Consider the following 25952-nt stretch of genomic DNA (forward strand, 5'->3'; position numbering starts at 1 on the left):
TGTATGAACATGAGATGTCTTCTCACTTAAATCTTTTAAGTTCCTCTCTGTAATGCTTTGTGTTTTTCAATGTACAAAATCTTACACTTCTTTTGGTGAATTTATTCCTTAGCATTTTTTTCTTTCTTATGATATTGTGAATAGAGTGGTTTTCTTATTTTCATTTTCATATTGTTTCTTGCTAGAGGAATGCAGTTAATTTTTGTCCTTGAATCCTGTGATTTTGCTGAACTCATTTATTAGTTAAATATTTTATGTGGGTGTCTTAGGATTTCTATATATATATGATCATGTTCTCTACAACTAAAAACAATTTTACTTCTTCTTTTCCAATTTGGAGGCTTTTATTTCTTTTTCTTGCCAGATTGCATTGACTAGAATATCTAATACAATGTTGAAGACATATAAGGAGAGGAGATCTTTGCCTTATTTCCGGTACTAAAGATAAAACCTTCAGTATTTCACCATAAAGTATAATGTTAGTTGAACATTTTTTATAGAGGCCCTTAATCAGATTAAGGAAGTTACCTTTTATTCCAATTTTGTTGAGAGTTTTCGTCATGAATGGGTGCTGTATATTGTTAAAATAAGTATTTTTATATGTGCATTAAGATGATTATGGGGTGCCTGTGTGGCTCAGTGGCTTAAGGCTCTGCTTTTGGCTCAGGTCATGATCCCAGGGTCCTGGAATCCAGCCCCGCATCAGGCTCTCTGCTCAGCAGGGAGCCTGCTTCCCTTCCCCTCTCTCTGCCTGCCTCTCTGCCTACCTATGATCTCTCTCTCTGTCAAATAAATAAATAAAATCTTAAAAAAAAAGATGATTAGGTAGTTTGTACTCTTTATTCTGGTAAAATGATATATTCATTAATTTTTGTATGTTAACCAACATATACTAGAATAAATCACATTTGGTCATGGTGTAAAATTTAAATTTTTAAAAAAATTCCAGTATAATTAACACACAGTGTTATATTAGTTTCAGGTGTACAATGTAGTGATTCAACAATTCTATACATTACTCAGTACCCATCATGATAAGTGACACCTTGATTTTAGTCTAGTGAACTGTACAACCTTTTAGCAAAGAGCTGAACTTCTAACTTACAGAACTGTAAGATAATAAATTTCTATTATATTAAGCTACTAAATTTGAGGTAATTTGTTATAGTAGCTGTAGAAAATGAATACTTAGACTATTCGTATTTTCCCTTTCTTCTTGAGTTAGTTTTGGTAACTGTGACTTTCAAGGAATTTGTCCATTTTATCTCATTTAATTTGTTGGCATTAAGTTGTTCACTGTATTCTCTAACAATCCTTTTAGTTTCTGTAAGGTCAGTAGATATTTCCTTTATTTCATTCCTGATTTTGGGAATTTGTGTATTCTTTCTCATTCACTGCCTCTCTTTGCCTTGGAAAGTATATTTAAAGATTTCTCAATTTTGTGTTTGATTTCATTGATTATTTCCTACTCTTTTTTCCCCATTTCATTGGTTTCTATTCTGATATTTATTATTTCTTCTTTTCCCCTGTTTTCTTTGGGTTTAGTTCCCACCCTCACACCCCCACCGCCTCACCTCCTGGTTTCTTTCTTCTTTCTTTCCTTTCCTTTCCTTCCTTCCTTCTTTCTTTTTTAATATTTTATTTATTTGAGAGAGATAGAGCCTGAGCAAGTGGGGAGGGGCAGAGAGAGAGGGAGAAGCAGACTCTCTGCCTAGTGGAGAGCCCAACACCGACTCAATCTCAGGACCTTGGGACCAAGACCCAAGCCAAAGGCAGCTGCTAAACCAACTGAGCCACCTAGGTGCCCCGCCCCCTCTGGTTTCTTAAGTGGAAGCATAGGTTGTTGATTTGACATCTTTCATATATTTTTTAATTTTTTTAAACAATTTTTAAAAAATATTTTATTTATTTATTTGACAGAGATCACAAGCAGGCAGAGAAACAGGCAGAGAGAGAGGAGGAAGCAGGCTCCCCGCTGAGCAGAGTGCCTGATGTGGGGCTTGATCCCAGCACCCTGGGATCATGACCTGAGCTGAAAGCAGAGGTTTTAACCCACTGAGCCACCCAGGTGTCCCAACAATTTTTTTAATTAAATATTTTATTTATTTATTTGACAGATCACAAGTAGACAGAGAGGCAGGCAGAGAGAAAGGGGGAAGCAGGCTCCCTGCTGAGGAGAGAGCCCGATGTGGGGCTTGATCCCAGAACCCTGAGATCATGACCTGAGTGGAAGGCAGAGGCTTAACCACCTGAGCCACCTAGGCGCCCCAACACCTTTCATATTTTCTAATATTGGTGTTTAAATCCTGTAAGCACTGATTTGGCTACATCCCATAAATTTTGAAATCATTTTTTGTTATAATTCAGGTCAAAATATTTTTTAATTTCCTTGATTTCTTCTTTGACCCATGTATTATACAGAAGTGTATTGTTTAATTTCCAAATTTTTTGAATTTCTTAAATTGAGAGAAATATGTTGTTGATTTCTAGCTTAATACCATTATGATTAGGAATATACTTTGCATGTTTCTATCCTTTTAAATTCATCAAGACTTGTTTCATAGACTTAAGATTCTATTCATCTGGCAGAATGATGCATATGTGCTTGAAAAGATTGTGTATTCTGTTGTTTTGTATGGAATGTTCTGTTGATATGTTAGGTCAAGTTAGATGATAGCACTGATTCCTCTATATCCTTGTTATTTTTCCAGTTGCACTATCATTTTTGAGAGTGAGTTATTGAAGTATCCAACATTTTTGTTGAGTTGTCTATTTCTTCTTTCAATTCTGTCAGTTTTTGCTGTATGTATTATAGGCTTTGCTGTTAGGTATATGTATGTTCACAATTGTTTTATCTTCCTGACAAAGTGATCCTTTTATCATTATAAAATGTCCCTCTTTATGTCTAGTAATATTTTTATCAAAAGTCTATTTTATCTAGTATTAGCATGGTCATGTTTGCTCTCTTTTGGTTATCAGTTGCATTGTATGTCTTTTTCATTCTTTTATTTTCAGTCTATTTGGGTCTTTGAATTAAAATTTGTCTCTTGTAGACAGTATAGATTTGGATCTTGTTTTTTATCCAGTCTGACAATCTCTGAATTATGGAGTGTTTAATCCATTCACATTTAATATTATTATCAATATAGTTGGATTTATACCTGTTAATTAGCTATTTGTTTTCTATATTACTCGTGTATTTTTTGTTCCTCTGTTCTTCCTTTACTGCTTTTGTTGATATTAAATAGGTATTCTCTAGTATACCATTTTAACTCCTTTGTTGATTTTCTTAAGTCTTATTTTTGGGGTGCCTCAGTAGCTCAGTTGTTTAAGCATCTGACTTTTGATTTCAGCTCTGGTCATGATCTTAGGGTTGTGAGATTGAGCCCCACGTTGGGCTCCATGCTCTGTGCAGAGTATGCTTGAGATTCTCTCTCTCTCTGCCCCTCCCCTGGCTTTCTCTCAAATAAATAAGTAAAATCTTTTTTAAAAAATTAAAAATTAAAAATCACATTTTAGTGGTTGATTTGGAGGTTACAATATGCATCTTATTTTATCAGAACCAATTTCAGATCAGTGCTTACTCAATTCCAGTATAGTCACCTTGCCCTGATATTTGTACTACAGTCATAGGTAATATATCTCTATATTGTAAACCTAGCATACAGAGTTCAAATTATTGTTTCATACAATGGTATGCCTTTTAGAGAAGGAAGGAAAAAAATATAGTCTTTTTATTTTTTTATTATTATTTTTTTAAAGATTTCATTCGTTCACTTGACAGAGATCACAAGTAGGCAGAGAGAGAGGAAGGGAAGCAGGCTCCCTGCTGAGCAGAGAGCCTGATGCGGGGCTCGATCCCAGGACCCTGGGATCATGACCTGAGCCAAAGGCAGAGGCCTAACCCACTGAGCCACCCAGGCGCCCCTATAGTCTTTTTAAAAAAAAGATTTTATTTTTGTTTATTTGACAGAGAGAGAGGGATCACAAGTAGGCAGAGAGGCAGGCAGAGAGGGGGAAGCAGGCTCCCTGCTGAGCAGAGAGCCCGATGTGGGGCTCAATCCCAGGACTCTGAGATCATGACCTGAGCCGAAGGCAGAGGCTTAACCCACTGAGCCACCCAGGTGCCCCTATACTGCTTCTTATCATTACCTACATAATAACTTTAGTCATGTTATTTCTTTGTATGGATTTAAGATATAATCTAGCATCATTTCCTTTCAGCCTGAAGAAATTCCTTTAATATTTCTTAACAAATGTATGGAGAAGATTCACATGACATAAAATTCATCCATTATTGTATGCGATTCAGTGGCTTCTAGTATATTCACAGATATGTGCAATCATCATCACTGTTTTAGAACATTTTTTGTCACCTCAAAAGGAAACCTTATACCTGTTATGAGACTAGCATCTCTCAATATTTTTCCTTTCCCACCTCAGCCCTAAACAACCACTTACCTATTTTCTGCCTCTGTAGATTTCCCTATTCTGGACTTAAATGTGAACGGAATCATATCATATCATTATTTTGTGGCTGGCTTCTTTCACTCAGCGCAATGCTTCCAGGTTCGTTCATATTGTAGCATGAGTCAGTACTTCATTCCTTTCTATGCATGAATAATATTCCATTGTGTGTGTGTGTATAGCAATTTAAAAATCACAAGGCGACATTTAAGTGAAATCTTGGAAGAGAGGAGGGAGCACGTATTATAGCAGTCAGGAGAAAGAATGGTCAAGCTGACAGTGCAGCCATTCACAAAGGTCCTGAAGTGGGTGCTTTCTTGCTTGCCTGCCTGCCTGCCTGGTGAGTTGGAAAGAAGGTAATGAGACCAGTGTGGCAGCAGCAGAGTAACCTATGACGTGAATCATCAGTGATGAAGTGCCAGAGATAGCCCTTCTTTTGAGGTCTCATATATAGGTTATTGCGGGAATTTTAGCTTTTGTTTTGTGGAAGATAAAAAGACAAGGGAGACTTCTGAGTGGAGGGTTATATCTAGCTTAGTTTTTTTTTTTTTTAATCTAGCTTTGTTTTAAAAGGATCAGTCTTATTTTGTGTTTTTGTTTTTTGAGTATAGTTGACATGCATTAGTTTCAGGTGTACAACTTAGTGATTTGACAAGTTGATACACTATGCCATGTTCACCACAGGTATAGTCATAAATAAAAAGAAATATAATAAAGGAAGATAGGAGACAATTATTAACTCTACAAAAATGTAATCTCAGCACACTCATTGACTCAGAGGTGGGCAGTATTTACATGGTTATAAAAGAAAAACAATAAATATGGACCTAACCAAAAATTTTTACATAGCCATGTTGGGAGATGGAGGAGGGTGGGGGGTGTGGAGTAGTACAGGAGACTGAAAAAATTTCCACTTACCCCTTTATGAATTAAGTGGCAGAAATATATGTATTTTATATAGCAATATATAGGTACATATGAAAAGAAACAGCTAAAGAAGTTTGTTACTTCTGGGGAATGGCTCTTGGTGCCAAAGGTGCACCAGACAAACGACTGCTGTTTGGTTATAAGCCTTTGAAAGCTACTTTACTTTGTGTTTTATGGGTGATTATGATAAATTCAGGTTGGGATAAAGCTAAAAGAAATAAGATGGCAAACACCCACCCATATTTAAAAACAAAATTCTCTTGAAAATTTTATTAACATTTAATAACAATAAATCAGTCAGCATTTTCCAGTCTTCATGAAGTTTTTGTCTTAAAGATGAAATTTACTTCAAATGATGAAATTTACTTCAAATGTCTTCACGTAAACCAATCAGACATGAATAAATTTTTATAATGAGCTTCCCAATCACATCTTTTTAATATTGGTCTTTTTTCTTGGGATGACAATGGCAATACTATGACAGTATTAAGATTTCTTTTTAATTGAAATGAACTGTTTTCAAGATTAATGGTTACTAGCAAATCTTGATTTTTATTACTCTGCTAAGGCAAGATAGAAACATGATACTTTAAAATTATTTTCAATTTCCTATGAACCTATTTTATAGTAAAAAAATTATTTGGTACTATGTGGTTTTTATGCTTAAATTCTAAAAGTAATCTTTAATTTCAACTGAACTTGGTACCCCAAGACTTAAAAAATTTTTTTAAATGATATTTACATAATAAATACAATTTTAATCACTCAGTTCTTCCTCATCACTGAAATATGTGCTTTTCTTTATTCTTGGGCGTCTTGAATCATCTGATGTTGAGGGACCCCCCGAACTGGGTTTCCATTTTTTCTGTTCTTCTTCAATTTTGGCTTGCTATAATGTGAGTCAGGAAACAAATGAAACAAAACAAAACCAGGAGTGTGTTTAACATTATTTACAGTGTATTAATTCAAAACATGGCAAAAACAACCATAAATGCCAACAGTCCCCATCTTCCAACCCATGCAGACAATTCTACTTCATGAGGAAACCCCTCCTGCAACCCAAAGTGATCTCGCAGTTTCACTGTGTTACTCAAAATTATTCTAGGAATCTTCTACTAATTAACAGGTACATGAAATGAAGCGTATTTGCCATCTTTGCTGGACTTGGGAATGTTGTATAAAACACATTAGTTAACTAAAAGGAAAGATTAATTAACATATTTGTAATTTATCAATTAAAACATTAAAGTAACTTTTTCAGAAAATTAGGAGATTATATGGCCTTCAAAAATGTTTCATATTTTCTTGTATTAGGACTTTTAATGGTCAAAAACAAATTTTTGGTTTTGTTTTGAAGTGAAGTTTCAATCAGAATGTATCTTTTAATAAAATCTCTGGCTCAAGTCACTTTAATCAAATATTTCTGATCAATTCCATAATGAAATCAGATTAAGATCTTAAAAATGTTGTAGGGCTCTTGAAATCTAGAAAGAACCAATGGGACTTTTTCTATCACACTGCTCTAAAGACCTTAGAGAAACAGCTTGTCTCCTAAAGAGGTAAAGGGAAGAGACGAAGATTGCCAAGAGATGATCAATAAAGTAAGCAAGGAATATAAGATGATTAACCCAAGGCACTTATGGCATTATTAAAAGAACTGTTTAATACCTGGAAAGCTATGGCCTGACTAAGACTGTCAAGAGCAGGATCTTCCCCTTCATCTTCACTTTCTTCTACTTCTTCACTAAATTATTGAAAAAAAAGATCAGAATGTACTCAAGCAATCGATAAAGATAGAAAAAATATAATAATGCATTTAGTAAGAGTAGATATACATACATTTCTTCTTCTGGTTCAGGAATTTTCTTTTTTTTCTTTTTCTCTTTCTTCTTTGGAGGTTCCCGTTCTCCAAGCATATTTTTAGGGCAGGCGTAACTTAAGTGTCCACTTTCCTTTTGTTTCACATTAAAAAGGAAAGGAAAAAAGCTGTATTTGTTAATGTTATTAACAGAAACTTGCTTTGTACCCTATGACTGAGGTTTTAGAACTTAAAAAAGAATACTGTCACACTGGGAATATACATGAAGAAGTAAACAAAACCTATTACTTTAATATTTAAAAGAAAGAGATTATGATATTATAACCCCTAATAAGCTACTTTAACAATAACAGCATATTTTAGTAGTTTCACTAAGAACAAAAGTAGTATTCATCCCTCAAACATTTTAAATCTCAAGACTCAGGGTATAAAACAATTCAAAATTTAAATGGACCACCCACCTTCAATGTAAAAATTTTAAGGTTCTATTTGATAAAATGGGGATGAAACCTTCCTGTTAACTTCTAAGATGTTGCTTAATATCATTTTAAAAACAAATGGTCTCTCTCTCTCTCTCAAATAAATAAATCAAAAGGGGGGCACTGGATGGCACTGTTGGTTAAGCATCCAACTCTTGTTTTTGGCTCAGGTCCTGCACTGGGCTCCATGCTCAGCATGAAGTCTGCTTAAGACACTTTCCTTTTGCCTCCCCTGCCCCTTTCTGCCCGCTGCGCTCTCTCTCTCAGATAATCTTAAAAAAAAAAAAAAAGGTAAAATTTAAAGTCTTTCTCATTTTTCCTATTAATTTCATGCTCTTCCCTTCATATCTAGATTATACCTGCACTGTCCAATTATGGTAGCCACTAATTATAATTCTCTTGTGACTACTGAGAACCTGTCTGAATTGATATGCACTATAAGGGTAAACTACATCCTGGATTTTGAAGACAATAAGAAAAAAAGAATGTAAGGAGGGTATGTGCTATGGTGAGTGCTGTGAAGTGTGTAAACCTGGCGATTCACAGACCTGTACCCCTGGGGCTAATACATTATATGTTTATTTAAAAAAATAATTAAAAAAAGAGAAAAAAAGAAAAATATTTTTAATTAAAAGAAAATATATTTATATTAAAATATATTTATATTAAAAGAATATTTTAATTTTTGAAAATATTAATTACATATTCAAATGATAATATTTTGGATATATATTGGGTTATGATAATAAAGGATATATTAATTTTTGCCTGTTTCTTTTTTTAATGTGGCTACTACACAAATCAGAATTACATTTATGACTGGAGTAACGTTATAATGAACCATAACATGGTTCAGTTGTAAAACATGAGGCAACGAACTACCATCTGAACATTAGCTCACTAAATACACTGATGAATAATATATAAGAGTAAGGGTGTGGGGAGAGATTCAACCAGGATTAGAACAACAGAAGAGAAAAATAATCATACTTTTCAAGTATATTTTAGAAAGCATCAGATAGACTATGTACTTTATTTTATTTTTTTTAAAAGATTTTAATTTATTTATTTGACAGACAGAGATCACAAGTAGGCAGAGAGGCAGGCAGAGACAGAGAGGAGGAAGCAGGCTCCCTGTGGAGCAGAGAGCCCGATGCGGGCTCCATCCCAGGACTCTGGGATCATGCCCTGAGCCGAAGGCAGAGGCTTTAACCCATTGAGCCACCCAGGTGCCACAGACTATGTACTTTAAATAGACATCAAATAGACATGGTTGAACCCAAGAGATGTTACTGTTAATAAACTGCTAAGTGAATGCACTTAGACAAGCATTTTCCAAACTGCTTTTGGAATAATGTCAACATATTCCATATCTAAAAATGGTTTCTTAATGAAATAACTTAAGGGAAAACCAGGCTAAATAAATGTAAACATATTTTGGGGAGGCGAAAATTTAAGAAATATAAAAATGTACAAAGCATAACAAATTTATGGATCCACAAACTAAAAAGACAGATTAACAGATTCATCCAGGATTTCTCAGATAACTTGTTATTTACCTTTTTAACAAAACTCAGGGCTCTGGAGCACAGTTTACATTAACTTAAGAGGTGTTAGAATCACAGGAATTGACAGAATATACTGTCCAGCTATCCAACTATCTGTTTATCTCTTTTCAGGGAGGAAGGGGTAGAGTATGGCAGTGAAGGGAATGACTCCCACCCATTTCTTTTTATCTTTCACTGATTTTGTAGCCAGGAAAATGTCTCACAGTAATCTTCTCCTCAGCTCTCCATTAGTACCTCTGGATCCCATTTTTTAGGTACTTTATATAGGCATTTTGGAAACTGACAACGATGATTCCCAGACCAATATCCTCTTGGTACCATCTCTATTATGGGCCTCGTGCAAAACCTTTTTGTGGCTATATATTCTTCCTACTCACCAAAAGTTTAAATGGGTAATGATAAACTACAAGAACTAGGTAAGAAAATTTGGGGATAGTTCAGTTACAAACATTAGCAGTATTAATAGAAAAAAAGTAGCTTTAAGGGGCACCTGGGTAACTCAGTTGTTAGGCATCTGCCTTCGGCTCAGGTCATGATCCCAGGGTTCTGGGATCGAGCTCTGCATCAGGCTTCCTGCTCAGTGGGAAGTCTGCCTTTTCCCTCTCTCACTACCCTTACTTGTGTTCCCCCTCTCGCTGTGTCTCTGTCAAATAAATAAAATCTTTTAAAAAAATAGCTTTAAAACACATTACCCCAAAAAGGATAGGTTGATCACATGATGTTTATACTGAACTATGATGCTTAAACACTGGCAAGCTATTATAGGCACAAGCAGTAGTCCACTAACCCAAAAATTTATGGGTCACTAAATCTTTTAAGACAGTAATAAGTACTTGGTACTTTTTTTTTTTTTTTAAAGATTTTATTTATTTATTTGAGAGAGAGCAAGACAGCATAGGCAGGGGGAGCAGCACAGGGAGAGGGAGAAGCAGGCTTCCCGCTAAGCAGGGAGCCCCATGCGGGGCTCAATCCCAGGACCCTGGGATTACAACCTGAGTTGAAGGCAGACACTCAACTAACTAAGCCGCCCAGGTATACCAGTCTGGTACTTTTTTAAAAAAGATTTTATTTATTTATTTGAGAGAGAGAGGGAGAGAGCACAAGCAGGGGGAACAGCAGAGGGAGAAGGAGAAGCAGACTACCCACTGAGCAGGGAGCCCGATGTGGGGCTCTATCCCAGGACCCTGGGATTATGATATGAGTTGAAGGCAGCTGCTTAACCGACCGAGCTACCCAGGCGCCCAAGCCTGATGCTTTTTAATTTGACAGTTTTCAAAGACTTAGAAACTGGAGAAAATACCACTCTGTATTACCTAATTCAGGTTCTTTACGTACTAATTTTCAAGTGAGTCTACTTAGGTGAGTCACGAGTCCCAAAGTAAAACAACTTTTATAACCTGGTTTTAGCCAGCCAGAAGTTTTAGAGAGAACAAATAAAACACTGTGTGAAATATACCTTCAAACAAACTACAGAAAATTACATGAAGTTTTAGGTATACTCACCCCACATTCATAACACTTAGATTTGTCAAAGTAGTTTCGTCTTCGAATGAACTCAGCTGCTCTTCCGTTGTCGATAGCAATGCTTGCTTTTATCACTCTACCAAATAACTAAACCGGAGAAATGTAAATGCAGGAGGATGTATTTCAGTGAAAACTAAAACTACAGTTATTTGATTCCATTTTCCTTAAACTTTCAATTCCATTTTATTTAATTACTTTATCAACTGCCTAGTCAGGTATGACAAATAACATCCTATAGAATAGATTCTTATTCCTTAGATTCTGCCAGTATTTTGGGAACCAATATAGTTTTCACCTCTTTTCTATAAATGAAATGCCCTCAAAATCTACTGCTATCCATGACTTGATCATCCACTGTATCCCCTCATTTTTGGCCTGGATGAACAAAGGCTTTTGGATTAAAAATCTTGTTGGGAGTGAATGGCTTACCTGTTTGTTGTTTATTGCTCTGGTACAGTTTTGTGCAGAGTCTTTATCCAAAAACAAAATAAATGCAACCCCTTTACTCTTCCTGGTATCTTTATCTTTCATTATAGTAACCCTTAAAACATAAACAAATAGCCAGTTAAAAATAATGAGGCAGCAATAAATAAAAAAGATATTAATAAATACTTAGAAAACTTGTGGGTTAGAAAAACATTTACGGAATAAGAGAAATCAATATGCTTGACAAATCAACTATTTCTTCAAAGTCATGGGATATCAAGAAGAATGGAAATGAGAAAATGTGATACTGATTTGACAAAAGTGAGCACAGCTCTCATAGGACTACCTGAAAAGTCAAACATTAATCAGAGGTTGAAGGATGAAGTAAACATATTACAGAGACAATAAAATCTTGAAGAGTAAACATAATTCCTCTTTTCTACTAATGCCCTCACTTTGCAGAAACAAAACAAAACAAAACTGAGGTATTATTTTCAACACAATAAGTAAAATGATTTACTTATTTTTTTCTAGGCTTTAGAATCTAATTATATTTCTGATATTCTGTTTTTAAAGTTTTAATTTAAATTCTAGTTAACATACAGTGTAATAGTTTCAGGTGTACAATATAGTGATTCAACACTTACATACAACACTCAGTGCTCATCACAGCAAGTGCACTCCTTAATCCTGATCACCTTAAGAAACTCCAGTTCTGTGGTTCTTAGTCATACCATCCAAGGTACCGAAGCGATAGGGTTGGTGCTAAGAGCACAGAGCCTGTTCTTTCTGATCCTTTATACATCCGTAGTCCTTGTGACTTTTGCTCATGATATGTCATTAAATGTAGTTTAAAAATCAGTGTTCAACAGGGCTCTTCAGAGAAATGGCTGATTCCAAGGATGGATAGGGTAGGTAAAAGAGCTTTAAAAATGTAATTAGAAAAAGGAAAGGAGTACTTAAAAAAAAAAAAGATGGGGCATGGCACAGTAGTACAGAAGCCAGCTTAAAGGAGCTCTCATTGGCCATATCTAGGACAATTTGAGTACTAAAATAATTAAATACAGTAATGAATAATAAACCACAGAAAAAAGTAGGAATTTATAAGTCCATATTATAATAAATAAATGAAGGAAAAGGGATGGTTTTGGTTTATAGCAGAATGTCAAGGGAAGTGCTAGAGTTGGAAAATCACTGTTTGCAACAATCATAGTAAAGACTGGCTCAGGCAAGATGATGATTTGTTGATGAACAAATACTAAATCTAAAATGTAATTTTTGGGCATCTGGGTGGCTCAGTTAAGTGTCCCAACTCTTGATTTTGGCTCATATCACAATCTCAGGGTTGTGAGCTTGGGCCCACATTAGGCTCTGTGCTGGAAGTGTTGCTTAAGATTCTCTCTCTCCCTCTCCCTCCACTCCCTCCCTCTGGTCGCAAGCACGCTCTCTTTCTTTCTAAAAATAAATAAGTAAATCTTCAAAATAAAAAATGAAATTTTTATGTAGAACAAGATATTTACATTGTCTTAAAAGTGTTTCTCACCGACTGTATTAGTTGCAAGGGGAAAAAGGTATTTATAAAGTGAAGAAATTGGTGAACACCTTGACTGGCCATCAGAATTACTATCACTAATGAGGGACACATGGACACTGTATAAATCTAGATGCGAAACCCTCAGAATAAATATTATCTATATAGTTACCGGCCAAAAGTATATAAAACTGCAACATAATCATGAGGCAACATTAGGAAAACACAAAATGAGGGGGGAAAAAGATGAGAGAGAGCTATATTCTTTATGAATGTTCCAGTTTAAAGGGGTTTACAAAAACAGGACAGTTAAAATCAACACCTAACTCTAGACGATACTAGAGGGGAAAAATTCTATGTGAAACACTATTAGGTCAACTGACAAAACTGGAACATGGATGACTGATTCAATAAAAGTATTTTATCAGTATAATTTATGAATTTGGTAACCATACTGTGATTATATAATATATAACCCTATTTTTAGGAAATACATACTTAAGTATTTAGGAGTAAAGGGCAATGATGTGTATAACTTATCCCCAAATAACTCACAAAAAAATTGTGTGTATACATACATACATACATGTGCATACACAGACACACACACACACACGAGGAGAGAGAGGGCAAATGATAAAGTAAATGGGGCAAAATGTTAACAGGTGAATCTGGGTAAAGGATATTTTAATGTTCTTTCTACTGTTATTGCAACTTTTTCTGAATTTGCAAATATTTTCAAACAGTAAAAAAAAGACAATATTCAACACAAAGCATAATAATTGACAAAGCTTGTTTAGAGTCACTGCAGTTACTAAGGATATGAAAGAAAGTTTTCAACCAATTTTGAAAGAAATATGAAGTAGTTACTTTATCTTTTTGGGATTTTCATGATATTTGTGAAGGTCAGTTAAAGTCATTAATCATTTTTTTCTATAGTAGTATTTCGGAAGTGTTAGCTTTCAAAGTCATCCTCAGTTAATTATGTCTCTCAGCTGTCTCCTTTTTTTCATTCCCACAGCTTTTCTTGTCCACAGTGGCACTGCTGTTTCAACAGTGTATTCTTAATAGTTCCCTTGATGTTAATGCTCTCATATGCCACTGAGAAAATTTCTACTTAAGGAGTAAATAAAATCATGTCATTCTTCTGCTCAAAAATCTTTGATTCTTCAAGTTGCCTATTCTTGGTCTTGAATCAATATCCTTTATGCTTTAGCTCCCACCTCCCTCATCTTTCACTACTTCTACTCACAAACTATGAGGGCTAGCAACAACAAACTACTCAATCATTCACGGACTTCTCCAAATTGATGCCTCTATTCACATGTCTTCTATCTCCTTTCAACTCTCAATCTCTGCCCATCAAAACTTGACTCATTCTTCACAGCTCAGAACATGTCAGTTCTCTAATCTCTTTAACTGGAAATAATTTCTCTTGCTTTGTGCTAGTCTCCACCGAAGTCTATTTATGTATAAACAATGCCTTATCAAACCTATTTTAATATAAACTCCTTTAAGGTTGTCTCTGTAACCTCTAGTATACCTACCTCAATATGTTAAAACGAAAAGACAGATACAAATGGGAAACTGGTTTCTCAAGAGTACATCTAGTTGTTTATTCATGTGGTCATGTGGTCAGTCATGCCATTAGCCTCAAGCCCAGGCACATAAGCACTGATAATTAAAGGCCCTAGGACAAGGTTTTTACCTTCAGAAAAAAAGCTTAGAGTCTAGAGGTAAAGAAATCTATAAACCAATTAAAATACACTACTTCAACAGAGATATGTTCTATGGTAACAGAAAAAAAAATGATTACACCAAAGACTCTTATTCCCAAATTTCTGTCAGGAGATGTATTCATTTAAGGACATAATATGAAACATGTACTCTTCTGGGAAACCTTGGTGTCATCCATAACACCCCTTTCTCACTCACCCAACCCTTACATACACAGTAAGTACATCATTAAATATTACCCACTGTACAGCCTAACGATCATCTGACCATCTCTCAAATCTGTCCAGCCTCTGCCTCTCCACCTATACCGTCTTAGTGCACAATACTCCCCCCTAGGCTATCGTTACAGCTTTTCGACTGGTCTGCCAGCATCTACTCGTTTCCCTCCAATCTAATCTCTATACTGAAGCCAGAATAAGCTTCTAAAAATTCAAATCATGTTTCTCCTTCATTTAAAAATTCTATACCAGCGAATTCTTGGAATTCTTAGGATGAAAACCAAATATCTTGTAACACGGCCGAGAAGCAAGATGAGGAACCTGCTTCCATCTCTAGACCCATTTTGCACTTTCTCCCTCTAATTCATCTCTAGTTATACCGGCCTTCTGTTTCTTGATTTCACTTTATTTTCTCTTGCCCTAGGGCTTCTAAAATGATTGCACAAGGTATTCCTTCTACCTAAAATGTTCTTCACATTCTTTTTGCCTACTTAAATCTTACTCAGCCTATTCAAAGGATACTGACTTAGGTAAACCTATCCTGACTATCCAGACTAGATCATGTCTTACCTGTTTATAGGTGCTTATAGCTCTGTCTTTGACTTCATAGCATTCTCATGATTTATAATTAATGTTTGTATGGAAATTCATTCAGAGATTCTGACAGATGGGAAAAACCAAGAAAAGGTAATGGTATGGTTAAAGGAGCAGGCTCTGAAATCAAATTGTTGGATTTCAAATCTTGTCTCCACCACTAACTAGCAGTATGTTTAAGTATATTGTGTGCTTCAGTTTCGTTATTTATAATATTAAGATAGTAACAGTATTTTACCTTAAAAGGTAACTGTGAGAACTTAATGAATTAATACATGTAAGAAGATTAGAACAATGCCAGCCTATTTATGTTTTCACTGTTACATATCATCATTATTAGTGATCTGACTGGTAATAAGGACTATTCAGAATTCTGAAGATCCATGGGTGGCTTGGGTGGCTCAGCTGGTTTGGCGTCTGCCTTCAGCTCAGCTCATGAGATCAGGGTCCTGGGACTGAGCCCCACATGGGCTCCCTGCTCAGCAGGGAGTCTGCTTCTCCCTCTCCCTCTGCCTCCTCCTCCAGCTCCTACTACTATTTCTGTCTCTCTCTCAAATAAAGAAATAAAAATCTTAAAAAAAAATTCTGAAGACCCAAAATTTATCTAGAAGCATTTTTGATGATTTTCTTACCATTTATCCAAAGCTAGAAAAAAACTGGCCAAGATAAATATGCTCTAAATTCTCGGGATTTTAAAGATAATTTCAAATTTATACCAGAATATATATATTGATTATAAGATAGTTAGAATGACAATATCTTGCTTTTACTTTTTTGCCCCATAATATAGGTCCATGTTTGATTTAAAATAGTGAATTAAATATAAGAAGTTCCTTTTATCCTTTTGTAACTCTCAGCCCCAACTGATAATATCATCCCTACCATTTCTGTATGTTTCCAATCTTTCCAGTGATCTCTAAACTTTCTATGAAAGTAGAGAATATGTTTTCTATATATTTATTAGTCTCATAAGCATTTTGCATGTCATATGCATTGAAATATTTGTTTTTTTACATTCTACTTATTTGACAAATGAAAATCCACTTCTGATATACTTGATAACACACATTCTAATAACCAAAATATGTATTTAATCAGAGTCTTTACATCTTATATTGGATGACAGATTCAGTTTTAATTCTTAGTAATATGGTTAAGAAATTATTGTTTAAATAAATTATGATATATAAAGGAATATCATGAGATCATTAGATATGAGGGTGTATCTTTCAAGTACACAGTAAGATGTTTACAGTATAATGTCAAATTTTAAAAAAGACAACAAAATCGCATGTATAGAATTGAGTCTTTAAAAAAACTGTCTATATGTTTATATATTCAGAAAAATGACTGAAATATACACAAAAACGTTAACAGCAGTACTTTTTCTTTGTTATATCAAATATCAGTTTTATTGAAAAATAATAAATCTTAAAAAATGGACAAGTAAATTCAGATAAACTTTTAAATGAGGTTTCAAAATACGATGTGAATACTTACTTTACAACTTTGCCATACTTGGAAAATATCTGAAATAAAAGACCACATAATACTTTACAATTAAATTTTAAGTCATAAGAAACATTAAATTTTCAGGTTATATAAACTGACCATATTCTTTGTTAAAGCTTGTGAAAAATTCTGGCCTTTATTCTATAAAGCAGGCCCTAGAAGATATATTTTTTTTAGTGACTACAATAATACTCATATTTTTGTTATTGGAGTCACAGTTATCTGCCTCAATTTCTAAATTTCTAACAAAAGAGCGCAAACGGCGGGAAAAAACCCCACTCTTTATGGGCGGTAGATTAAAGGCATACACATTGCACAGCTGCTAGTGTTCCCCTGGTATATCCATGGCAATTATCAACCCCACCATAGCCCCAGAGAAATGTGCTTCAAATATCAATGTTGTGGAATATCATTATTACTAGCCAACTCCATTAAGCAATCACTGTTTCAGAACACAGATCCTTAGACTGCTTATAAAACAAAACATAAAACAAAAAAAGCTTCTGTAATAAAAATTCATTCGCATCAGTCTCCATCCCTCTGCCCATTCTTAATATGTTGGTGGTTCTTTACTGTTGGCCCTATCTTTCCTTTTACTTCTACATCTTCAACCTAAGCAATCTCATCTATTTCTGTTTCAGCCACTACATATATGGTAATAGTTCCTATTTATTATATCTTAGAAAAGTCTTTCAGAAATATTAATATATGCAATTAATAATAAATTGAGTTTTATGATTAAGTTGTGTAATGCTGGAATGTAATATAACTGGATTGCAGTGTTAGAAACACTGAATCTTGAAGTCCAAAACAGTCTTGTGTGTAACACTTTCTAATGGCCTCTCATTTCACTCAGAATCCTATTATCTATGTAAGCCCTACGTGCCATCCCTGCATAGGCTTACCTTCCTCTGACTGCCCTTCCTCTCTCTCCACTTGATTTACTCTGTGCCTGACATGCTTTTCCCCAGACATCTACACAGCTGTCTCTTACTTCCTTTAGGTCTTTATTCAAAAGTTACCTTTTCAATAAGGGCTTTAGACTGCTCATGTAAAATTTGATCTCCATTCCCAACGTGACGTTTAATAACCTCCTTTTTTTCCCTCCTTAGCTCCTGACATCTTAGCATTAATTTTGTATCCAAAAAACAGAATATCATTAGACTTTTTTATATTTCACATTCTTTTATCTTGCTATGGTGCCAAGATGGATTTTCATCTTTGTGTTCATTGATGTATTCTTAGTACCTGTAAGAGTGCTCAGCATATAGTAAGTGTTCAATAAATACAGACATATCTCTATATGGAGACAAGGAAAGAAGCTGAAGTGCATTTTCTCCTTTGTTCTTTGAGACTCAGGCTCTTTCAGTTAAGTAATTAATCAAACACTATGTAATACCTATGCAGCATCTTCTCTGTACTTAACATCTACCCAAAGAGGCAGAGAGAAGAGGGCACATTTGGAAGAAAGAATTTATGTCATTCCTTCCATTTCCTCTCAACCACTCGTCTACAGGACAGAGACAGCAGGAAATTTTGTTCTCTGTAAGGTAAAGAGGTGAAAGAAGATTTTGGATCCTCCAGCCCCTCTCCCCTTCCATCATCCCATCCCGAACTGAAAACAACAGTAAGCTGTTAGGTTTCTGCCATATACATAAAATTAAAATAACCTTTCAAGACCCAAGATCAGTCAGAATTTGAGGTAGTAAAGGGATCTGTTTGCTTTCATCAGCCCTTTCCTCCAAAACCTCTACCCCACCATTTTTAAAAAACCAAGTAAGCAAGAAGGAAAAATCAGCCTATCACAAGTTGTTCCCACTTCATTATGCTACCTGTGTCTTCTGTGTTTATGAAGAAGTTACTCTCTATGAAAGCACTGTAAACTCTTTGGAAATTACAAAATTGTCAATTTTTTTTACTTATGTTTGCAACAGAAGTCTTTGCTATTGATGGCTCAAGTGCATTGTAATGTAGTTATTAAGAATTTTGCTAAAGAGAACTGTTTGCTTAAGCTTTATCTGTACCACAGATAGAGAATTCAGAAGATAATTGTATTAAAAGTCACTTACCCGGTATAAGTCATTGTTGGTCAGGGAAAAGGGCAAGTTGGATACATACACTGTGCTTTTACTTGGGGCCAATCCACCACTCATTTCTATAAAGGAAAACAAACCAAAAAGCAATCTAAACCAGGTATTCTTCATTCCAAGCAGAACCAGTGTATATAATCATTGATTTAATTATGCCAGATTTAATACACCTTCCTCGCTTTTTTTAGGATTAAAAACAATTACTCCAGCTGGGTGAATTAAGGGGTTTCTTTTCCCCAGATATTCCTGCAAAGAGCTTTCCGGTCTTTCAGGTAGAGTCCTTAACCATTATAGTGCTGGATTATGGTATGAAGGCAGAATAAGTTTAAAACAGAAAAATAAAAAATTCTTGAGGCTTCACTTAACCTTCCCTCAGGCTAAGGGTAAAAAACTGCTTTTGAAAACGTTTAATATCATGCCTACCACATCAGAAAGAGCCTGCTAGCTCAGAAAGAACCTTAGCCACTTATTTTCATTAATGCTTTGGTCTGGGGTACTATTTTTGGTTTTCTTGATATTTTTCTTTGCAGTGGTGTTAAGAGAAAATTTTAACTTCACATTTTGATGGTGTAAAGTTCAAATAACTAATTTTGCATATTATTGGTAAATAATGAAATGATACATTTTATTACACCGTATAGGTTTCCGTGCCTTGAAAGATATTGATTTGTATATGTATTTTTAGATTACAAATGTAATTTGTAACTAATTTTTATAGCGTATTTTACAAAGCAGATTATCCATGAAAAGTACATCATACTCAACAAGGTTCAAATTTCTATTTAAAAAGCTTGTGTGCTGTGCATAGGAGGTGGGGTAGGGGCCATCACAAATGGCAAAATATTGACCGTGGGACATGCCAAGTCGCGGAGTAATAAAACTGCCTGATGCTTGAGATATTTCTTGGGAATCTATTAGACAAGTTCCCATTTATTAGACAAGTTTCCCGTTTGAAACTATGAGTTACCCTTCTGGGGAGAACTGGGAGGGCGGGCAACGGCAAATGGTCCGGAATAAAAAGTGTGGCGGGGAGAGGGGCAAATCGTTTTCGCGACCGGGTCTCCGGAGGGGCTTGCTGAAGAAAGGCCGCAGCTGAGGAGGCGTTTACCTTTAGGTGGGGCGGGCCTGGGAAACTAGAGCGCGAGCCCACGACTCAGTTGGGGCTCAACCCGGACTCTTCCTCGTCCTGCTGGGGCCTTGGCATCACGGGTCCTGGGAGGGGTCAGGCGCCGGAGAGTAGGAGGCAGCGACAGCAACGCCTCTTCCTGGCGGTAGCTAGACCCGGGCTCCGGAGGCGGGCCCAGAGGTGGCGCTTTTGCTGACGTCTTTGAGCGCGCCGGAAGTGCCTGCTTAGGAGAGGGCGACGAGCCGACGACTACATTAACGGGGTCTCCCGGCCGCCCAGAGTCGGTGAGCTCATTTTACCTTTCCACGAGGTGGACAGGGCCGGGCTCTGCTACGGGCCGAGTCGAGCGAACGGGCGAGCGGGTGTGGGGTGTTTTCTGTGGCGGGAGTTGGAGTCTCCCGTTGCATTTGAATCGTGCAGTAGTTCTGCCCTTGCGGTGGAGGGTGTAGAGACGCAGTGGAGTTTGGAATAAAGGAAACTGTTGAGTCTGAGACATAGGTTTGCTTCTCTTTAGCGTCTTATTATGCAGAAAGAGGACTGAACTAGGTTAACTTCAGTGACCCAAGATCAGTTAGAAAGTCGGTAAATTTAAAGAATGTGTTCAATGTACCCAGTTCAGTGTTAGGCATTTTGAGAGCTACAAAAAAAAGTGTGAAACAGGGCTTTTTCTGGCAGATATCTCAGTCTAGTTGAGACAGGGTCAACTCGGATTGACAGAATGACTCATCTTGAGTTAGTATGGACAAATGTTGGACTACTTGGCGTCTTTTTCCGTCCTGTAAATCTGTATTGGGCACACACTGTTTTTTCTCTTACGAGGAGATAACGGGGCTGTCATTCCTACAGAAAAATCAGGAACTAATGCAAGGTAGTTTATACTTCTACCCACCAGCACACACAGACCAGGCCTCTAACCATTCCTTGGAAGCCTGCGTGCCAGCACCCTGGAATCCAGAGCCTCTCCTGGAGTCTGCACAATCCAGATTGAAGCCGATGTCTTCTAAAGAGAAGGAAGTGCATCCAGGGCGCAGCTGAATTTTGAGAGGCCCGAATGCCTCCACATCCACCAGGGGACCGCTGGGACTAATTCTCTTGGCAAACTTGTGGCCAACCAAAACTACCATGCTTCACATCCCCGTTATTTCTGGTTACCGCCCAAGATGTAAGCCCCTTTGGTCTTCTTTGCTAAATCCTTATCTCCATGCTGCTTTGTACTTCCTCTCTCTTGATTTAGGCTACCGCTGCTTTTCCCTCCTTTTCTTACACATTTCACCCCTCAACACAACAGCTGAGCTCACCGAAACCTCTGTTCCCTGCTTAACAAACTGTTACATACTCTACTGCTTTATGGAAATTCTCTTTCATCGCCTGACCATAGCTAACACTTGGCTTTTTGCCTCCTGTCCTTTCAGTTGAGTCCTTTCTCTGACGCCTGCATTTAAGGTTAAGTGATGAGTCTACCTGTATTGAACTGATTTCACTTCCTCAGAATCCCCCCTCTCCCCTCACCAGGGTCTTTGTGGAGGTTCTTTTCTCTCTCTGAGGCATTTGATTTCTCTGACCTTTCTTTTACCTCTCTGTCGATAATCCCTACACCTGCTAAGGGTTTCACTTTCCCTGTGAGTTTCTCTGAGGGATGTTTTGTAATTTACCCCCAGAGAGATTTAGGTACCCTTGCCATGTGCTAAGTGCCCTCTACTTTCCTCATCCTGGCACTTACCACATGTTTTCTAATTAATTGCTTGTGCTAATTAATTGCTTGTCTCTTTGCCTTCTTTACTAATCTAGGCTGTTATTTTCTTGTTTATTTTTGTAATTCCACTGCCCATTATGCAGGTAGGTATTTATTTGATTGCAACTGCTGCAGATAGAGTCTCAGAAGTCGGGCAGTTGACATGTCATCTGACTTTAAAATGTAAGAACCTTTGGAAAGGGATCAGCTGGTACTTAGCTTCAGCTGGTTGTGGCTGTGTGAGAATATGATTCCAGTGTTGCCAGAGCATGTAGGTTTTTCAATAATAGTTGGAAAATATGGTTTGGGAAAGTGATATCTCCCAGTTTTCAAGTGTTGTCAATGGAATAACACTTTATTACAAACAAAAACAAAACCAAACCCAAAAAACCCTGGGCCAAACACTTGTCACATGCAGACTATCAATTACCAGTTTGGAATCCTTTTTAGTGTGGTAGGGCTTAGAATTGGGCTTTGTGGAGAATACTAGATTTTGAGCTTCATCTTCATGGATAGTTAGAAGTCGAATGAGTACTGTAGATTGAGAAATACATCAAAAAACTCCAGGGTGGTGTGTGTGTTATTTTGTGGCACAGTGAGGAATCTGGCCTGCATGACTTTTTTGGGAGAGAACAGGAGTTTAGGTGAGATGATAGAGGGTAGAGGAATTTGGTTTTGTTACAGTTAATTGATGTGAAACAATTTGGATTCTTGATCTGGGAAACTTCAGCTATGGGTGATGTATTAGCAAAGTTAACTGAGTATCCTTTTTTAAAGGTGGAGTGGAGAGGAGAAATGAGACTAGAAGGAAGTTGAGCAGTTAAGATTGTAATCTTTATCTTGGTTTGAAGTTAGATTTGTAAACATATATAGGGAAACATCTGGTATTTTGGTCTATTTTTATAATTTCAGTTACTTGATCACTTACACTGAACAATCAAGAATCTCCTAAATATTTAACACAGTATAGTGGAGCTTATATAAGAGGAATCCTTAAAGCACTGAAAAATCAAGTAATTTGTGAAACTAGCCTGCGTGCCAGCAGCCTGGAATCCGTACTTTAAGTTATATGGTGGTTATGAAGCAATCAGTAGTCTCCTTAAGCGTCATTCTCCTTTAATCTGTTTAGTATACTGCCAGGTTAATCTTCTGGAATGACATTTTCCCCTATACCTTATTTCTAGGCTTAGAAGCCTGTGGTGAGCTTCTCTAGCTGCTTGCTTTGTATTAGCATTTAATGCATTTGAATGTGTTCTGTCTTTGCCTGTTACCTTTGTGAAGCAATGTAATATGATGAAAAGGGTTTGGGATTTGAAGTCCTGCAGACCTGAATGATTCCAAGCTTTGGCTCTCGGATTGAGTTTTTCAGAGCCTCTGTGCTTCATGTGGAATAGTAGAGATGATATCTACTAAAGGGGAGGAAATGAAAGCTTGTTGAATTCCTATGCAGGCTTACTTTCCATTCCTTTGCAATGCAAATCTTCTGTTCTAATCAGTTGCAACTTTCTCAGACACATTTTCCATAATTATAATTCTTTTACCTTTTTTTTGGATTCCACTATCATTCATCCACATTTAAGCAATCTCTCAAGAGTCTATTTAAATTTTCTTGGCTTTCTTAACTACCATTTCCTACATTTATCTCCCTGAGCACGGAACAGTGGTTGATTTTAGTAGATATTTTGCTCTATTTTACCATGTTAATTGACATCAGTATTAGTTTTTTTTTATAGACCTTCACTAATTATGTTCTAAAATTCATTTTTAGTTGTCTGAAATTATAAACATTTTTCAATAAAGAATAGTAATAATCTAGTTTATGGGTTGAAGTCAGTTCTTAAAAGCTTCTTGCTTCAATTTAGGATGTCTGGAATATGTTTACCTTGCTTTAAGATCAGTGGATCTCATACTGAGATGAGTTTAAGTGTGTGTGTGTGTTTTGTTTTTTTTAAAGATCTATTTATTTGAGAGAGCATGAACAGGGCAAAGGGCAGAAGGAGAAGCAGGCTCTCTTCTGAGCAGGGATAACATATCCCCCCCGCCGCTCCACGGGGCTAGATCCCAGGACTCTGGGATGATGACTTGAGCCAAAGGCAGAAGCTTAAGGAAATGAGCCACCTAGGCACCCAAGTTTAAGGTTTTTTTAATAAAGTGTCAGCATTCCACCCCAGGCCAATTATATAGGGATTACAGAGGCTAGGGCCTAAGCATTTGTATTTTTAAAGCTCTTTAGGCTGCCTGGATGGCTCAGTTGGTTGAGCGTCTGCCTTTGGCTCAGGTCATGATCTCAGGATCCTGGGATCAAGCCCAGATCGGGCTCTCTGCTCAGTGTTAAGTCGGCTTCTCCCTCTTTGTGATCTCTGGCTTTCACTCTCTCAAATAAATAAATAAAATCGTAAAAAAAAAAAAAAAAGTTCTTTAGATAATCTAAAGTGTAGCCAGGGCTAACCAACTGCTTTAGGTCCTAGAGCCAAAGAATTATCATTGATAACCTTTTTTTCAAAAATGAAGTGACATTTGTATCATGAGAAATATGGAGAGCCAAAATCTTAAAAAAAAATAGTAATTTAAGTAATCTCTATACACAACATGGGGCTCAGACTCACAACCTAGAGATCAAGAGTCCCATGCTCCATGGACTGAGCCATCCAGGAGCTCCAGGAGCCATAATTTAATAGTGCTTATTGGAAGTTTTCTGAATACAGGTTTGCCTCACTCTCTGAAACCTTTCATAAGTTAAATGGCATTAAGGAAAGAGGCAGTTAATGCTTTGTAAATGAGAATCTTTGGATTTCTTTTGTTTAGTGAAAACAGGTACTAAGGCAGGTCTTTTGTAAAAGCGAAGTGACATAAGGTGAATTTTCAGGTAGCTGGGGGATATCTGTAATGAAAAGATACAAACCAGTATTTAGGTTCCCTGGAATGGCTCATATGGTGGTCATATGAATAATCTATCTATTTATTTGGCCAATATTTAATAAGTACCTTTACCTTGCTAAGCAAAAGGAGTAAGAAGGGTAATTGCCTTTGCAGTGGTGTTTAGTTTGGGAGGGAGGACTGGAAGAAAAGTAAAGTGCATATGATGTTATATAGCACTATTATAGCAGGGTGCCTTAAGAAGCCCAAAGAAAGAACAACTTTGTTCTTTCTGGAGAATATAAGAAAAGCTGACATTTAAGTTGAATTCTGATGAATTACTCTAATCAGTATGGCGTAAGAGAATACAAGGTTTATAATCTAGAACTAGTTATTAGCACACTTCTAAATGAAGCTTACATTCTCTATACTTTATTCTAATCCGTTCTCTGCCTAATTGTGATATAGAGCGTCCTTCCATTTTTCAGTTCTATTCTTCGGTTTTCATATCCGGTTGGATCCGAGAACTTGACTGGAATACTTCTGAGACTCCACTAATGGATGATTAGTGATTACATAGTAGCATGATCACTTCAGTGTGAAAGCATCTTTGCTTAAATTTAGCTGATTGGCGGGGCGCCTGGGTGGCTCAGTGGGTTAAAGCCTCTGCTTTCGGCTCAGGTCATGATCCCAGGGTCCTGGGATCGAGCCCCGCATTGGGCTCTCTGCTCAGCAGGGAGCCTGCTTCCCCTCTCTCTCTGCCTCCCTCTCTGCCTACTTGTGATCTCTCTCTGTTAAATAAAGTATTTAAAAAAAAATTTAGGGGCACCTGGGTGGCTCAGTGGGTTAAAGCCTCTGCCTTCGTCTCAGGTCATGATCTCAGGGTCCTGGGATTGAGCCCCACATGGGGCTCTCTGCTCAGCGGGGGGGTCTGCTTCTCTCTCTGCCTCTGCCTGCCTCTCTGCCTGCTTGTGATCTCTGTCAAATAAATAAAATCTTTAAAAAAAAAAAAAATTAGCTGACTGGCTTCTAGTTGTGGGATGGGTCAATTTCCTAAATCTGGATATTGTCATAAACAACATGTGTTACTAATCAGAAGGCTGCTGAATAGGTTATCTTTTCCCTTTTTTGTTGTCTTAATTGAAGATCCATCTTAAGACTTACCTTCCGTATAGTCCAGTATTTTTTCTTTCCTTTTGTATGTAATCATCAAACTGTGTCTTCTCTTTTGTTTTACTAACAGTATGAGGTTGTGTATGGAATATTTTATTTATACTTCTCTTTCCCTAATTATATAGATTTTTTAAGGATGAAGGATGTTTAATAATTTGACATGAGCCTCGCCA

General features: G+C 36.6%; 2 protein-coding genes across 4 annotated transcripts in view; one reads left to right on the forward strand and one right to left on the reverse strand.

Moving 5' to 3' along the window:
* Positions 1–5636: 5636 nt before the first annotated feature.
* ZCRB1 (zinc finger CCHC-type and RNA binding motif containing 1) lies at positions 5637–20185 on the reverse strand. Of its 2 annotated transcripts, XM_080812224.1 has the most exons (9): positions 20001–20185; positions 18872–18957; positions 16791–16819; positions 15267–15356; positions 11214–11325; positions 10764–10871; positions 7234–7346; positions 7063–7138; positions 5637–6283 (listed from the first exon to the last, which is right to left on the reverse strand). In XM_080812224.1, exons 5-9 carry the CDS (start codon positions 11313–11315, stop codon positions 6152–6154), a joined length of 531 nt encoding a protein of 176 aa, XP_080668350.1. In that variant the 5' UTR covers positions 11316–11325; positions 15267–15356; positions 16791–16819; positions 18872–18957; positions 20001–20185; the 3' UTR covers positions 5637–6151. The 2 variants fall into 2 exon arrangements, with proteins under 2 accessions (XP_080668350.1, XP_080668349.1); XM_080812223.1 differs by lacking the exon at positions 15267–15356 and having other exon boundaries at positions 20001–20181.
* Positions 20186–20227: 42 nt separating this feature from the next.
* Positions 20228–25952, forward strand: part of PPHLN1 (periphilin 1) — a 160075-nt gene continuing 154350 nt past the window's right edge. Inside the window, exon 1 of one of the 2 annotated variants that reach the window (XM_080810719.1) lies at positions 20228–20302. The gene's annotated coding sequence lies outside the window, so the exon portion shown is untranslated. The remainder of the gene's footprint in view (positions 20303–25952) is intronic. The other variant, XM_080810720.1, reaches the window with a different exon arrangement.

This window comes from Martes martes (genome assembly GCF_963455335.1).
Source record: "Martes martes genome assembly, chromosome: 8".
Taxonomy (NCBI): Eukaryota; Metazoa; Chordata; class Mammalia; order Carnivora; family Mustelidae; genus Martes; species Martes martes.

Coding starts and splice junctions, on each gene's coding strand:
- ZCRB1 (XM_080812223.1), bottom strand. CDS start 18,955: ATGAGTGGTGGATTGGCCCCAAGTAAAAGCACAGTGTATGTATCCAAC. Junction 7,347..10,763: donor CTAAGTGTTATGAATGTGGG/GTGAGTATACCT, acceptor GTGAAACAAAAG/GAAAGTGGACACTTAAGTTA. Junction 7,139..7,233: donor CCTGAACCAGAAGAAGAAAT/GTATGTATATCT, acceptor TCAATAATTTAG/TGAAGAAGTAGAAGAAAGTG.